At 47.9% G+C, this 14,683-nt stretch overlaps 1 protein-coding gene across 1 annotated transcript in view; it reads right to left on the bottom strand.

Moving 5' to 3' along the window:
* The window catches only part of PAPPA (pappalysin 1), a gene marked incomplete at its 5' end in the record, with an annotated part of 244,324 nt that overhangs the window by 20,231 nt on the left and 209,410 nt on the right, over window positions 1-14,683 (bottom strand). The window contains 2 exons of the mRNA XM_049629607.1: window positions 4,707-4,778; window positions 13,361-13,470. Of these exons, the coding sequence (XP_049485564.1) occupies window positions 4,707-4,778; window positions 13,361-13,470 (182 nt within the window). The remainder of the gene's footprint in view (window positions 1-4,706; window positions 4,779-13,360; window positions 13,471-14,683) is intronic.

Below are 14,683 nucleotides of genomic sequence, written 5' to 3'. Positions count from 1 at the left end.
GGTGGACACACTTGTATGAGTATGCAAAGCCACAGGATAGATCACTTACATCTTTCCAAAGCAGGACTCATTTTACTTCACGAAAAGATTAGAAAATTTGAGCACCTTCCCCCTACTTTTCCTAGTAGTAGGTAATTAGACACACGATTTATAATAAAATATAAGCTGCATGCAATCTACCCAGAATTGTAAAGATCAAAAGTAAGAATTCATAGGAATTTGGCACAATTGTCCGTATGTGATTGTGGGCTCCCTCTCCTCTAGCACTGGAGTACAGATGTACTTAACGTCACGTGCTTTATGTGTTTGTTGTCTTTGTTCTCCAAATAACATGTGAGGTAAGCTTTGCTCTTCCCTCTTTTCAGATGATTCTGAGGCTCAGAGCAAGAAAAGTGCCCAGCCAAGATCACACTGGCAGGGCAGAGCAGTGATTTAAATCTAAGTTGGCTTCATATTTTTTTCTTTGCCATTCTAGCCTATATCTAGCACATACTGATTTGTTGCTTTTCTTCCCTGTGCTCCTCCAACTCTGTGGTGCTACAAAAATCAGGAAAAGATGACAGAGTTAAGTCATTACTGATCTGAACCCAGGGAAATCTTACAGGAAAGTCAGGAGTATCTGCAAACCCCCTAACACTTTTTTATTCCCCATCTGAGCACTTAGCCACTGTTTTCTGTTTATGAACATGTAGCTGGTATAAGACTGTGAGCTCATTGAAGATGTGGGCAACATCCAGTTCATCTTTGTCTCCCTATCGCCTATTTTAATGCTGGGCACAACTTTGGCTCTTAGAGATGTTTATGAAATTGAATAGATTGCATTGGCATAGTGGAAATGCAGTTGTCAGGGGTTTGGAAAATCTGGGCTCTAGTCTAACAAACCCCAGTGAACTGGAGGGGTTACTTGGTGATTTTGGTTAACTGGGTTATCTTCCCTGGGCCTCAAGACTCCTAGCACAATGAAATAGGGAGGTAGGCTAGGTCCACTGATTTCTCAAAACAATAAGCATACCCCTTGCCCCATCAAAAATAATACCATATGACCCTTTACTATAGAAAGCAGTTGAAAGCAAAACCACTCTAATTAAAGTTCAGGATGGGTCCTCTAATGCTCAGTGACTCACTGATGGGAAAGGTGTCATCAGTTGGCTAAGACCATTGCATCTCAACACAACCCCTCTGATCCAATGGTCTCTCCTTTGCATCCTGACTGTTATGGGGAGAACTGAGCTCCACAAAGAGTCACCCCCACCCCCGTGGCATCCCTGGCTTTTGCATCTCTGCCCCAAATTCACAGAGCCTTTGCGCCCCCAACTCATGATGCCAGATTCCATTTCCTCACTATCCTGTTAGGGTCTAAAAGCATCTTAGCAAGACAGAACCAAGAACAGGCAAGAGCTGTTCTCAGATGTATGTGTGCACAGGTGCATGGCTATGAAAACAAGCGTGGCTCTGCTGTGCACCTGCCGTAATGAACACATTATCACATTCATATTTGAGCTGAGAGGCACAAACAACAAAGGATAAGCCCTTGGTTCTTCTCTGTGCCTTAGGAGACCTGCCTATGGGCTCTGATCTTTAGGGTCTTTCTTATATCAAATACATGAAGGAAGGAAACCTAATGCACCTTCCTTAGAATAAAAGGAACTGGTTTGGTAAAGGAATAGCTAGAAAAGAAGAAGAAAAAATAAATAAATGAAACTGGTTCTTTTAATTATTATTATTATTATTGTTGTTGTTGTTGTTGTTATTATCATTTAGCCCCTGAAAAAATCTCCAGTCTCATCACTAGCTGTGTGTCCTTTCCTGTGGCACATCCATGCATCTGTCCACCCATCTACGCATCCATCTTGTATTTAACCATATTTACTGAATGCTTATGATGTGTGATACACTATGCTAAAGAAAAAGACATAATAGTGAGTCAATATAGATCGAGCTCCTACTCCTCCAGACCTTACACTTCAGTGAGCAGGCAAGCTTTAATCAAATAATCACACATCTAATTGGCCAATTTCAACTCTGATAAGACCTATGGAGGAAAGGTACGTGATGTTGTTAAAGAGGACTGAACCTAATCGGGGAGCTCTGTGAAGGTGTCCCTAAGGAAATGACGTTTTGGCTGGGATCCGAAGACATGCAGGGGTTAATTAGATGAGCGTAGAGAAGGGAGACTTTCTAGAGACAGCAAATAACATGTGAAAAACTTCACTACTTAGAGATTTTTTTTTTCCATCGCTGGTATTTCTCATGGCTACTACTATTACTAATATGTTCAGGTGAGGAATTGAACCTTCAGGATCTAGTTCAAACCTCATCCCTCCAAAATGCCTTCTCTAATTCCCCCTGGATATTCTGTGTTTCTACAGCTTCTTGTACTTGTTTTGGATACAGCCCTTGGTACATCTTTAAGAATTCTCTCTTTGTCTATCTCCTTTACTACACTATGAGTTCCTGATGGATGGGAATGTGTGTCATTTATTTTTGCATCCTAGATTTTCTAGCAAAACGTGTGGCAATTTGAGCAAAACTGTATCAAATATACATTCCTTACATGTTTACTGAGTAAAACCTCAGGAACGGATACACGGATGGACAAGGGGCAAGGAGATACCACAGATGAGTCAGGAAGAGCATAGTTACTATTTTCACTTGACTAAGATCATGGTGTTCCCAGAATGCAGAGTAGTGCTGGGCAGGTAACAGGCATCAGTGAAGCTCTGACGCATGAGTGAGTGAATGACCACTTTGGATACGGTGGGGGCAGAGGGGTGGGTAGAGGGCTCAGGAGTCTCAAAACCCTTTCTCAGTCTTGGCTACCTCTAGACACTCCAGGTTGATGGCTCCTTCCTGGGCCCAGCATTTGTATCTCTTCCAGGCATTGTTTTCAGCCCCAGGTAAGAGGCAAACTATTAGCTCTAAGCTGAGGAGTAAAGGAGAGGAGGAGCACCTACAAGGGCAAAGGCGATAAGCATCATTGGCAGTGCTCGGAGCCTGACAGGTGAGGGTCTCCTAGGCCCCAGTGCTGAGTCAAAGGAGGGATCGAATTCTGCTGTCACACTGGCTGCCCAGACCGCCAACTCAGCAGAACAAGCGCCCAGGTAATCCAAGCTTCCTTTTCGCAAAGCACTGGACCGATCCAGAGAGATGGAAGGAAGCAACAGCCACAGGGCCTGGGCCTTGGCCTTGATTTTGCCATTCCTGGCTGAATCTTGGAAGAATGGAGGTTCTTAAAGACTTCAGTGTCAAGTGCCCTGAGAAGATGCTATAGGGAGCTCCTAACCAATGCACAGAAACAAAAGTGTGACCCAGGGACTGTCCTGTGACACTTGCAGTTCCGAGGTGTTTCATGGGTGGGAGGTGGCCTAGTGGAGGAGAAAAAGCACTGGGCTGGAGTCAGGAGACCCAGGTTCATGCTTTGGTTCTGTGGCTTTTATGCTGTGCAACTTTGGGCAGTCCATCCCCTCTCTGACCCTCATTTTCCACTCCATATAAGCATTGAGTAGATCACACTAAATTAGATCATACTAAGAACCCTTCCAATTTTGGCATTCCATCAAATTTTAGATTTGGCTACTATCTCGGTCCTAGTTTCCTCATCTTTAAAATAAAAAATCAGGTTTAGATCATCTAGAAGAGCATTTCTGGCTCTGACATTCTAAGAATTTCATCAAAGTTTTCTATGGGGCACCTGGATGTCTCAGTCACTTAAGTGTCCAACTCTTGATTTCAGCTCAGGTCATGATCTCAAGGTTCGTGGTTCCCGAGTTCCAGTCCTGGGTTGGGCTCCACACTGGGCGTGGAGACTGCTTGGGATTCTCTCTCCCCATTTCTCTCTGCCCTTCCCATTCTCTCTCTCAAAATAAATATATAAATTTAAAAAAAACCCACAAAGTTTTCTAAAGCACAATATAGTCCTTTTCACCTGCATTTTCCTGAGTGGGCTCTGGGGGCACCGCAGATAAGTGTTCATCCACCCGGATGGAATTTGGGGCCTCCTTTTCACTGTCAGCTGAGAAGAACCACAAAGGACTTGGGGTCCACAGAAATATCTCTTAGTTCCATAGACAGTGCCCCCTTAAGAATACACATGACATCCTAAGTACCCTGTCCCTCCCTAGGTTTGTCACTGAGACAGAGACAGATCATCATTTCAAACTCCAGGGAACAGTTCAACTGCGAAGTCAGAGAGGATTTTCCACTTTCAGCCTATGGTCGGGTCTAAGATGTCCATATTAATTCTGGGGTCGAAGAATAAGTGAATGACAAACATGTAGCAAAAGGAAGTGATCTTTTAGTAATGGTCAGCAGTAAAGTAGGAATTAGAAAGAAAAAAAATGCTTCCTGTGGTTCTGTAAAGGTTAAATGTGATAATCTGGGTAATGTGCCTGGCATATTAAAGATGCAAAATCAATATGGCCTCCCTCCCTTTTACAGATGCAGTATTATGTTGAATACAGGCTTAGGAAGCAGCAAAACCTGGCTTGGAATCGCAATTCTGTTATCCATTAAATGTATTTTTGAGTATGTTTGTTGAACTGTGCCTCAGTTCCACCATCTGTAAAATCGGATTGCTCATCTCTGTCCAAGAAGTCTATTAAAAAGGATAGTTACAGCACTTAGTAGGTACAGCAAATGACAGCCATGATTAATATACAATAATAATGGTGATGATAACAACAGCAGGATCATTTTTAGGGACTCACCTCACAGCCTTTGACACAATGAATCAGAGCAGGGTGAGGATACCACTTGAGACCAGCCGTGCAGACAACTCTCTGCAGAGAGAGGGAGAGAGCGGTCAGATGAGTTTGAGGCTGGAAGGAAGTCATCTCTTCAGTGATCTCACATTCAACCACCCCACCTCTTCTTGGATCTTCCAAGCCCTGATTTCACCCTGGCATTTAGATGAATAATTTGCCCAGGTACTTGTAAATAACAGGAATCATAAGATCACAATAATATGTGTTTGCTGTGGGTGTCATGATTCTGTATTTCCCCGGCAGGAATAGGGGCTGGAGAGAAACAGAATTGGGAGGATGAAGACGCGATTAGAAAGGCCCGTCAGGAAATTCTTGGCTGGTGGAGGGAGGGTGGAGGGAGGAAGCAGATGAGGCAGAGTGGATATCCGGCTCTAGCAGGAAGATGGGAGAGCAGTGTGGAGCAGGGTTTCCCAAAGCACGTGCTGAGGACCATCTTCATCAGGGGCACTGTGGGAGCACATTAAGGAGGCAGATTTTTCAGAGCTGCTTCGGATCTAATGAATCCAAACCTCCAGGGCCAGGGCCTGGGACTCCACATTTTAAAAACAAGCCTGCCAGATGGTTCTGATATATACTACAGTTTGAGAGCAGTGGGCTGGTTCAGAACCCTTGGAGACACAGAGAACCCTCCCTGCCTCCACCTGCCGCCATGCCATATGGGCCCGCTCACAATCCCCTGACACTGTCCGTACTCCCACACCCCTGTGACTTTGTTCTGGCTGTTCTCCTTCACTGAAATGCCCTTCCCCATCTTGCCTCCTGGAGAATCTTCAGTTATCTTTTAAACTGCTGCTCAGGACTTACTTCCTCTGTGGTGCCTTCCCCAACCCCCTCAGAGCTTATAGGTATGCATATATGCATTTATTTATAGCCTCCTTTAATAATAATAAGTATTACTACGACAATGACAACTAAAATATATTGAGTACATTCGTATTAATTACTTTATGCATTATCTTATTTATTACTCGTCATGAGGTGAGGTGGGCATCAATCTCGGGTCATAAGGACAATAAATTCCCCTGGCTGCATAACTGTTTAGTGAAGAAACTGGGATTTGGAAGCAAGCACTTGTTTTGGAAATTATTTAAGGCAGCTCGTAACATAAAACCCAATAGGAGGATAATTCTTAAAGGAGGTGAAAAAAGAAAGCTAAAACTAGAAAGGTAAATAACATTAGGAATGGGGCTAACATAATGATCCCAGAAGCTCCTTTCTCTATTCTGCCATAGATGCCTTACATTTCACGCCAAAATTACAATGATTTCTGTAAAAAATGAAATAAAAATAACCTGGAGGCAATGCTCAGATTTGCAACGAGAGGTAATTGTGTGAGGGACCAGCCATGGAAGTCTATATGATAAGGGCTCGCTCTCCTGGATGGGTGCCAGTTGATTAATTTTAGTTAAGAAATGAACAAATGGGCCAGAATACAGAAAAACATGTGACTAACCCATTTTTCTCCATGAAGGCAGACCTTTGTGGGAACCCAACTGGAACTAGGTTTCTTGGTGAGCTTGGAACAAAGGGAATCACATGACTCAAAGATCTGGCTAAGACTGGGTTGTGCCTTTCTTCTCTGCCACACATCATCTCTGGTTCACCCTTGGATCGTGGAACATGGCGTCTGGCACATGGAGGATGCCCACAAAATATTTTTGCTATAAATGAATGGCTACATCTCAAAATCGAGATGATTTTATCAATAGGCTGTATTTTGTTTACTCGGCTTCCTCTCTTCTAGAGTATCAGAAGAGCCCTTACAAAGCCTACCACAGTGTTTAATTTACAGGACCAGTTTAGTGTAGGTGGAATTAAATTAAGGTCTTGGACAAACAATGTAACTTGAGGATGTGACCATCAATCATGCAAGGTGAAGTCTACTACGTAGTCCCCTACTGCCCCTACTGTCCCTGTCTACCTTCTCCCATTACACCTAGAAAAGGTGATATATGGGAAGGACATTGGGCTTTGAGGTAAGTCAGATGTGGACGCAATTCAACTTGAATTTGCTTTAATTTCCACTCTGAGGCTTGGTTCTCCTGCCTGTGAAATGGGTCCTGAAAATCATGTCATCGGCTTGTTGTGATGATGCACTGAGATAAGTGGTATGGGAATGGTTAACCGAAGACCTGGGTTTAGACATTTCTGTCTCTCCCAAGGCCCAGGCCTGGAGCACAGCAAACACGTTGGCCAAATGAAGGAATGTGAGTAGGTCCAGGGTTCCTTTCTTCCAGCTTCCAGCTACTTTGGTGCCCTGTGCTTCCTGGCCCCAGGGCCAGAAGTGGGGAGAGTCATCTGCTTTCATTCTCTGGGACACCTTATCCAGGTTTTCATCTCTGGGTCTGAGGGTCTGTCCCCAGCCAAAAAACAGGGATGCTTGGAGGGGCACTCGGTAACGGCTCGAGTCATAGAAAACAGCGGGGTTAGGATCCACGAGGGATTTGATGCCCATCCCTCCCCCTGTTTATCTGAGAGCTAATTTAATCCGTCTGTAGGAGTGTCGTGGTGTGGTTGTACAAGTTTCTGTCAGTTGAGGTTTACCTGACGTGAGTTCAGAGAAAGGACTTTTATACTATCCGCAGGAGCCTATTTATCTTTCCAAGGCTTTTGGATTTTCCACTATTCCTTTGGGCTGCACGCCCTACCTGTCTCACCACAGGACCTCTCTGTATGTGAGGAGAACGGGGAAGCGGGTAAGGGGCAGGAGCTGAAGGGAAGGCTAGGCTATTTACACCACAAAGTGGGAGATCCCAGATGGGGCCCCGCAAACGTCAGCCTTGTTCCTCTGGATGCCAGTGAGAGGCAGGCCAGGTTTCAGACCAGGTTTTGTAAGATGGCTTTCGTTTCCTACCTGGGCAACGGTGGGTGTGCTTAGGAAGAATAGAGCGCCCTGTCTTCCTGGCTGTAGTGACCGTCAGCATCAACACCCAGGCCACCAGTGCTACCACCACTGCCATCATTAGCACCCACCGGCACTACTGTCGTCACCTCATCATCAGCAAAGCACAGGCACCCACCCTGCCATCATTATCCTCGTCCTCATCAACACACTCCCTGTGCTTGAGGCTTCATCTACTTAATTCTCACCATAACTATGAGCGTGCTACTATTTTTGAGTCTGGTTTACACAGGAGGAAACAGAGCACAGAGGAGTTAAACAACTTGCTCCCAACCATACACAGAGGCAATGACGGTCAGGAATTAAGCCCACGGCTCTCTGATTTCCAGGTCTATACTTGGAACCCTGCATTCTCACTTATGGTGTCCTAGCCCCCAAAACTGTGAGTATAAAATAGTTGACTCTTTCGACCGACGGAAAGACCAAGGTTCAGAAAGGTGCAGAGGCTATGAGACAAAGAGAGGTGGGGGAGGACTGTCTCAAAGATGAGTCCCAGAGAAGATGGGTCCCAGGCAGCGCTGAAGACCTGTGAGAAAGCATCGTAAGAGAGCCTCCCCATCCTAAGGCTCAGATCAGATACCCCTCCTAATACCTTCTAGGATGAGCCCTCTTTTCTCCTTAATTCTGTCCTTGATTTACAAGCCTTACTGTGAGTGAATTCTACCATTTAAGTTATTTTTGCCTTTGTTAGCAGTTCTGGAGCTTCTGGCTTTCTTTAAAAGTTGAGGCATTTTCCACCCCTGTATGCCTGGTGTTTGAGGACTGCCTGCCATTTAGAAGGGCATAATCAATGGTTTTGAATGAGTGAATGAACCAATGAGCAAGTGAGTGGATGCATGAGTGAATGAGAAATCACTGGATCCCTGACACATCTCTCCATCCATGGGCTTCACCTCCAGGGCACACAATATCTCCATCCATACATCAGATAGACTGGACTTCATGTCCACTCAGAACCATTCTATCTCTGCCTTGTGGACTCTTGACAGGGTTTCCCACAGTGCTGCCTTCTCTTCCAAGGACAGAATTCTGCATCCTTTGTCTGCAAGTGTTGAATTATGATTTATAATGTGGAAGGTGGTTGCCTTGCATGATGAAATGCAGGAGAATTAGCGCTGGGTTCAAATTCTGGTTGAACCACATTAGTTATGTGAATTGGGCAGTGACAAGCCCTCAGAACCTCAGCTTCCTCATGGGTAAAATGGTGACCCTACTGATCTCACTGGGGTATGGTGGAGACAAAATGAGGTGGCATTTATTGACCTGCCTAACAAACCATGCCTATGTAAATGATGCCTTCAATAAACGATGACTTCCTTTTTTTCCCTTAAGTTCCTCCATCCTGTTCTTCTCCTCCTCCCTTTCCTCCCTCCTTCCATCCTTTTTTTTGTTTTCCAGGAGCCATTATAAAATCCAAGGTCTCAAGTACCTAGAAGAATTACAAGCCTATGAGGTTGTGAACTACATTTGCTGTGACCCAGTCAAGGTGCAGGGCAGATTAGAGGTGCTCCTTTGGGGCTGGTTAAGAGAATGCCACCCAGAATTCGAGATGCCCAGGGCTGGGAGTCTATCTCATCCAAAGGTTGCAAGCCAACGGCTTCCAGGCTACACAACCCACAGAAATGTTCAGTTTGGCACACAAAGTGCTTAACAGAAGTCAAAATTATTTGCCAGTATTTTTTAAAAAATTAAGAGATTTTACATTTTAAAGACTCCAGATTTCTTATTTTTTCTCAAGAAAAAGTGGAAACTCTAGTCATACTAGGCATACATTTCCACACTGCCACACTTGACTAGAGAGCCCCCTTGGGAAGCAGGATGTTTTCCAGAGTTCACCACTGTCTCTACCATTCCCTGCAGTCTCTCTAGCACCGGAGCCAAGAGACATTTCCATCTGTCATTGAGTTTGTATCATCTCATTTATTAGAGAAGAGGAAGATTTCTCCCTATCTTCCATATCCCTGTCACTTCCAAAAGTGGGGGGTGGGGGTGGGGGAGTGGGGGCTTTCAAAGGAAAGAACTTTAAAAAAAAATGAAGGGACACAGTGTTCTTGTTTTTGAAAGTAAAACTAAACATTTTAGTACACCTGAAACTAATATAATTTTATATGTCAATTATACCTCAATAAAAAGGAATAAGAAACCCCCAGTAGAACTTATCTCATTGGTGCAGCCATTGCCTGGCATGGGGAGGGGATGGTCTTTGGGGAGTCACAGACCCTGACCTGGGTAGTGGTTTCAGGAGTGGCCGCAAACATACAAATTTCTCAAATCTCTTGCTAAGGATCAGCATATATGTTAAATCTCAGTAAGAAAAACTTCCAGCTGTATTTAAAAATTCTTATTTCTTAAGTTGGATAGTATGTACATGGGCATTTATTTTCTTTAAGTCTGTCTGTCTGAAATACGTACAGTAAAACATTGCTACTACTATGAATAATATGACTAGGTATTTAGTATACAGAACGATAGGCCTGGCCTGCTTCACCCATTTATCCTGCCTGCCTGGTTCCTGTGGGTGTTTGAGTTTGTGACTCTTGATCCAGGACTATGTCTCATTCCACAGTTGGGGAAACTGCAGCTTATAGAAATGATAGGATTTGTCCAAGGACACACAGCAAGAAGATGCCTGGGTTTGCACTAGAACCTTGGTCACCTGACCCTGCAACCGTTAAGTATTTAGCGAAACCCACTGTGTACTCAGCACTAAGGGCAGTACCGTTGTAAGCAAGATGACCGTGGGGCTGCCCTTTGCAAAGGCCACTGTTCTGGTGCACTAGCCACATGCCCTCAGTGTTGAGATTCTACTCATCTAAGTGGGTACTGTTCTTGTCATACAGGTCAATACGTGTAAAGTACTTAAAATAGATCCTGTCATGTGGGCTCATGAGAGGTGGTAATGCCCGTCCCTTCCCAACATTGTGTGCGATGAGGGCAACTTGGAGAACCTGACATCTGCCACAGGGGGAAGTCTTTACACCACTGTCATTAGCAAATGCTACAAGTCAGAGTTCTATACGGTTATTTTAGGGGGCGGAGGTGGAGGCAGTGGCGGACAGCCAGTTGTTAACTATTTACCAGCACAGTCCCTGGCAAGCCATCGGTCAACGTTTTGCCTTTATTATCATTGTTATGCATTGAACAGAGACGGCACGGGTAGCTGGAGAAAACTGCATTAGACTGGCCGGGGTGTCTCTTCAATTTCTCTTAGGCAAGTGGCTTCCATCCCTGAGATGCCATTCACTCTCCGGGAAAAATGGAGACACTAAGACCTACCTTACGGACTGTGTCAGGGGACGGGTGTAAGTAAAGGCTGACCCAGTGCCCGATTCACAGGAGGCATCCATTAAACATCAGTCGTGGCCTCGCACGTCCTCACCCGGGGACAAAGGTGACAGGAGTTGGAAAAGAGCCTGGCCCCGACCCATCTACCTTGTGCTGGCCCTGGGAGGCAGGCCTCAGAAAGCAGAGCTACCCAGGGCCTGCTCTGTTTCCACGTTGCTCTCGTCACACAAGGGGCAAGGGCGCAGCAGAGGCCAGCTTTTCTGCCGTATTCCTGGAAATCATCAATCTCTGCCCTTCACCCTCCTCCCTTTTTCTACCACATTTTTTTTTCCTCCTGGATAATGAGGCCTCCGGAGACCGGTGGAGGTCTGAACCTCGTTATGGCTCTCTCCGTAGGCCAGCATCAATAAAGGCCGGCAGACCAGGGAACTGGGTGGGGGTTGGGGCAGGCAGGCAGGCAGCGGGTGGGCAACTGGGGAAGGGGGGGGACTTGCAGGCTTTCAAATCCCTGGATTTATTTCACAGTGAATTATAACTGAACTCTTTAGTGCCCAGGCTCACAGAGGGAAGGGTGGGAATTCACCCAGGGGGCAGAGCAAAGGCCTGAGTGGGAGCCGGGCCAGGGGAAACTGGTCTGAATCCCAGACAGAGAAGACCTCCGGTAGTGGGGCATGAGGGAGGTCTCCTGTGTCTGCTCTGTGGAGGAGTGTGATTCCCCTGCCTTTGGGTATGTGGAATCAGGGCAGGGCAGAGGGAGGGGAGGCATGGCATGGCACGATCCCAGCTCTCATCCTTTGTGACCCTGGCCTCATCCCCTCCCTCTCTGCTGCTCAGTTTCTCCATCTGTACAATCAGGGACCTGTGCTGGATCTCCAGCCTCCTTGAGATTCTGACCTGGCGGTTCTGTGCGCGCCCCTAGGTGTGTAATAGCACACCAGCATCCACTGGGCATTCGGTGAGAATCTACACGGGGACTCTGGGTTCGCGATGGGGAAAGGCACGCTCAGGGCAGAAAACAGATGAGGAGCTTGAGGTTAGGGAGACAGAGCTGTCTCGGGTATGCATGGGAGAGTCAGGGGCAGATAGAGGGGCAAGAGCACGGGTGGGCGGGAGGCGGAACAAGGCGAGAGAGGTCTTGGGAGAGGCGAGAGAGAAACAGAGCGGAGACAGGGGCAGGGGGAAGGGACTACAGTTGGAGGTGGGGCAGAGGGCCGTAGGTGAGAAAGAGGAAGGAGAAGAACGCTGGGGTGCGCGGGGGAGCAGGGCAGGCCGGCCCAGTCCAGTGCCAGCTCCACGGGCGGGGTGCTGAGTAAGCCCTCGCAATCACGCCCTCAGCTCATTTGAGAAACCGTACACCCGGTATCGGGTTCTGCCTAGCTATCTAGGCAGATCTGCAGCAGGGCAGCAAGGCCTCCCCTCTCCGCGGGCAGAAAGCCTGGCCGGGAGGGACATAGCCGAACATCGTCCTGCATGCCCTGCCTCCCTCCTTCACCTTCTCCAGGGTGAGCCAGTGCCCGGAACCGGTGCTACATGAGGCCCAGGATCCCCGCTGCCCTGGAGGGCAAGAGTGGGGTCCCACAAAGCCTCTAGGGCCTCGGATAGATCAGGTGACGAGGGGGAGTGGCCAGCCCCAAAGTGGGCCTGGGCAATGGCAGTGGGTGCCAGGAGGAGGCGCCCACGTGGCCTTCTGGCCAGGACCATGCCAGCTTGGCACTGTGGGAAGAGCACTGCACTTGGACTCAAGCTTGGGTTCGAGCCCTCGCACTCCTGAGAGCTCAGTGTCCAAAAGTAGGCGGTGGAGGCGATGCCATGCCCCCTGCTCCATCCAGCGATTCTGAGGTTTCAGTGCAGTCTTGTGTGCGGGGTGCTGGGCACGCGAACACAGTGGGTGCTTCATAAACGGTGGGTGTTACTAATTCCCATATCGCAGATTAACTGCTTTCCACCAAAGGAGGTAAGCGCGGAGAAGTGCTTTCCACCAAAGAAGGTAAGCGCAGAGAAGGATCCCAAAAGTCTAGGCCATGGAATGTGGAAGGCCTTCTAAGGGCTCGTCTAGAGAAGCCAGACTGCATCATCCTTACCAGTACAGACTTCCCAGTCAGACATACATGGGTCTGTGAGCTGACTCTGCTTTCTGTGTGGTTCTTGGTGCCTCAGTTTCCTCATCTCTAAACTGGAGACATCCGTCCTCTTATTCCTAGGCTGTCATCAGGATTCAGAGGAGCAGGAAGTAAAAGGTCCTTCGGAGGGACCTGGAGAACTGACTGTGAACGGTTCCCACCCCACACGACAGGTGCGACAAGTCAATGATTCAACATATATACAAGGACTGATGCGGGCTGGGGGCATAGCGAGTGTCCAACAGGGTCACTGCCCTCCCCTCGCCACGGGGGGCGGCTCTGTCACTCACCTCCACCCGGGTGGGGTTCAGCCAGTGGGGGATTTCACGTACAGTCACGTTCACTGGCAGAATGATGGACTCGCTGTTGTGGTCCAGGCACGAGGCGACACACTCCGACCCTGAGGGGAAGCACAGTGTGAGGCCACAGCTCAGCCCCCAGTCCCCTGATGTCCACGGGCTGCTCTCATACAGGGCAGGCCCTGTCACTCTGGACTGGGCCACCCTGGCCTTGAGGGTCAGAGAAAGAAGGCAACTTCCAGCAGGGCAGCCTCTGGTCTCCCTGACTCTGCTCTCTTGTCTCCAATCTAGCCTGCACCCACCCACCACCATGTTTGTTGGCCCTGAGCCCAGTTGGGTCGTGCCCTTCCTCGTTTGAAAACTTTACAAGATTCCCCACAAGCAGGACAAAGTGTGATCCCCTTTGTCCAGCATTCGTGGGCTCCCATGGTCCGGTCAATCTCATCTGCCATTAACCATCTTCACGCTTTGGGTGGGCCAGCCAGACTGCACTAGGTTTTCCATCTGAGTCCTGCAACAACCCCTCACCTCTATACCTCAGCTCCCATTCACCCCTTCTCCTGAATCACCCCCATCTGCCTACTCAAGGTCAAATCCCATCAGTTCTTCATGGCTCAGTTCAAATCCTCTGAGCAGCCTGCCCTGATTTTTGCACCTGAGTGAGAGCAGTGTCCAGCAATGATGAGTCTCTCAGTGCCGGCCTTACCCCCTCCCTGTGCCTACCTTTCCGCAGTTACAGTGATGCCCTGGACGGGCAGGGATGAGGGTGACTCATCCGTGAGCCTAGCCCAGTGCCTGGTAAGCCATCAGCCCAGCACACGGTGAGCCCATGAATGCGGCACAGCCTCTTAACCCCTCTCTTTCTGCTCACACCAGGCTTGCACCCATGCCTCCTGAGCTGTGCCTTCAAGACCCTTCACACTCTTCTTCTACTAATGCACCACTTATGGCCCTTTGGACCTCAACCCAAGTGCCACCTGCTCCGAGAGGCCCTCCCTGCTTTCCTGACAGGCCAGACCCTCCGACAGGCACTATGCCAGCATTTGTCATGGCTTGGTGACTGTTGTATCAACGGCTTTCTTCCCTGACAGACTGTAAACTCCTGAGCCCTCTCTGTGCTCCACATTCCGTGCCCAGAGCCTGGCACTGTGCATGGCAGATGGTGGGCACTCAGCAAGTATGTGTGGAATGAGCAGAAGAGACAGGAAGTGAGTGAGTGCATAGACGGACAAGGAACTGAGTGAGTGAGTGAATGGGACGGTGAGTAAACGATCAGTAGGCATTCTGGTATCTTATGAAGGAGGAAGTAGGTAC

The sequence above is a fragment of the Panthera uncia genome, chromosome D4 (genome assembly GCF_023721935.1).
Source record: "Panthera uncia isolate 11264 chromosome D4, Puncia_PCG_1.0, whole genome shotgun sequence".
Taxonomy (NCBI): Eukaryota; Metazoa; Chordata; class Mammalia; order Carnivora; family Felidae; genus Panthera; species Panthera uncia.
Note: the sequence above shows the minus strand (reverse complement) of the source record. Positions and strands in the feature narration are given on the sequence as shown.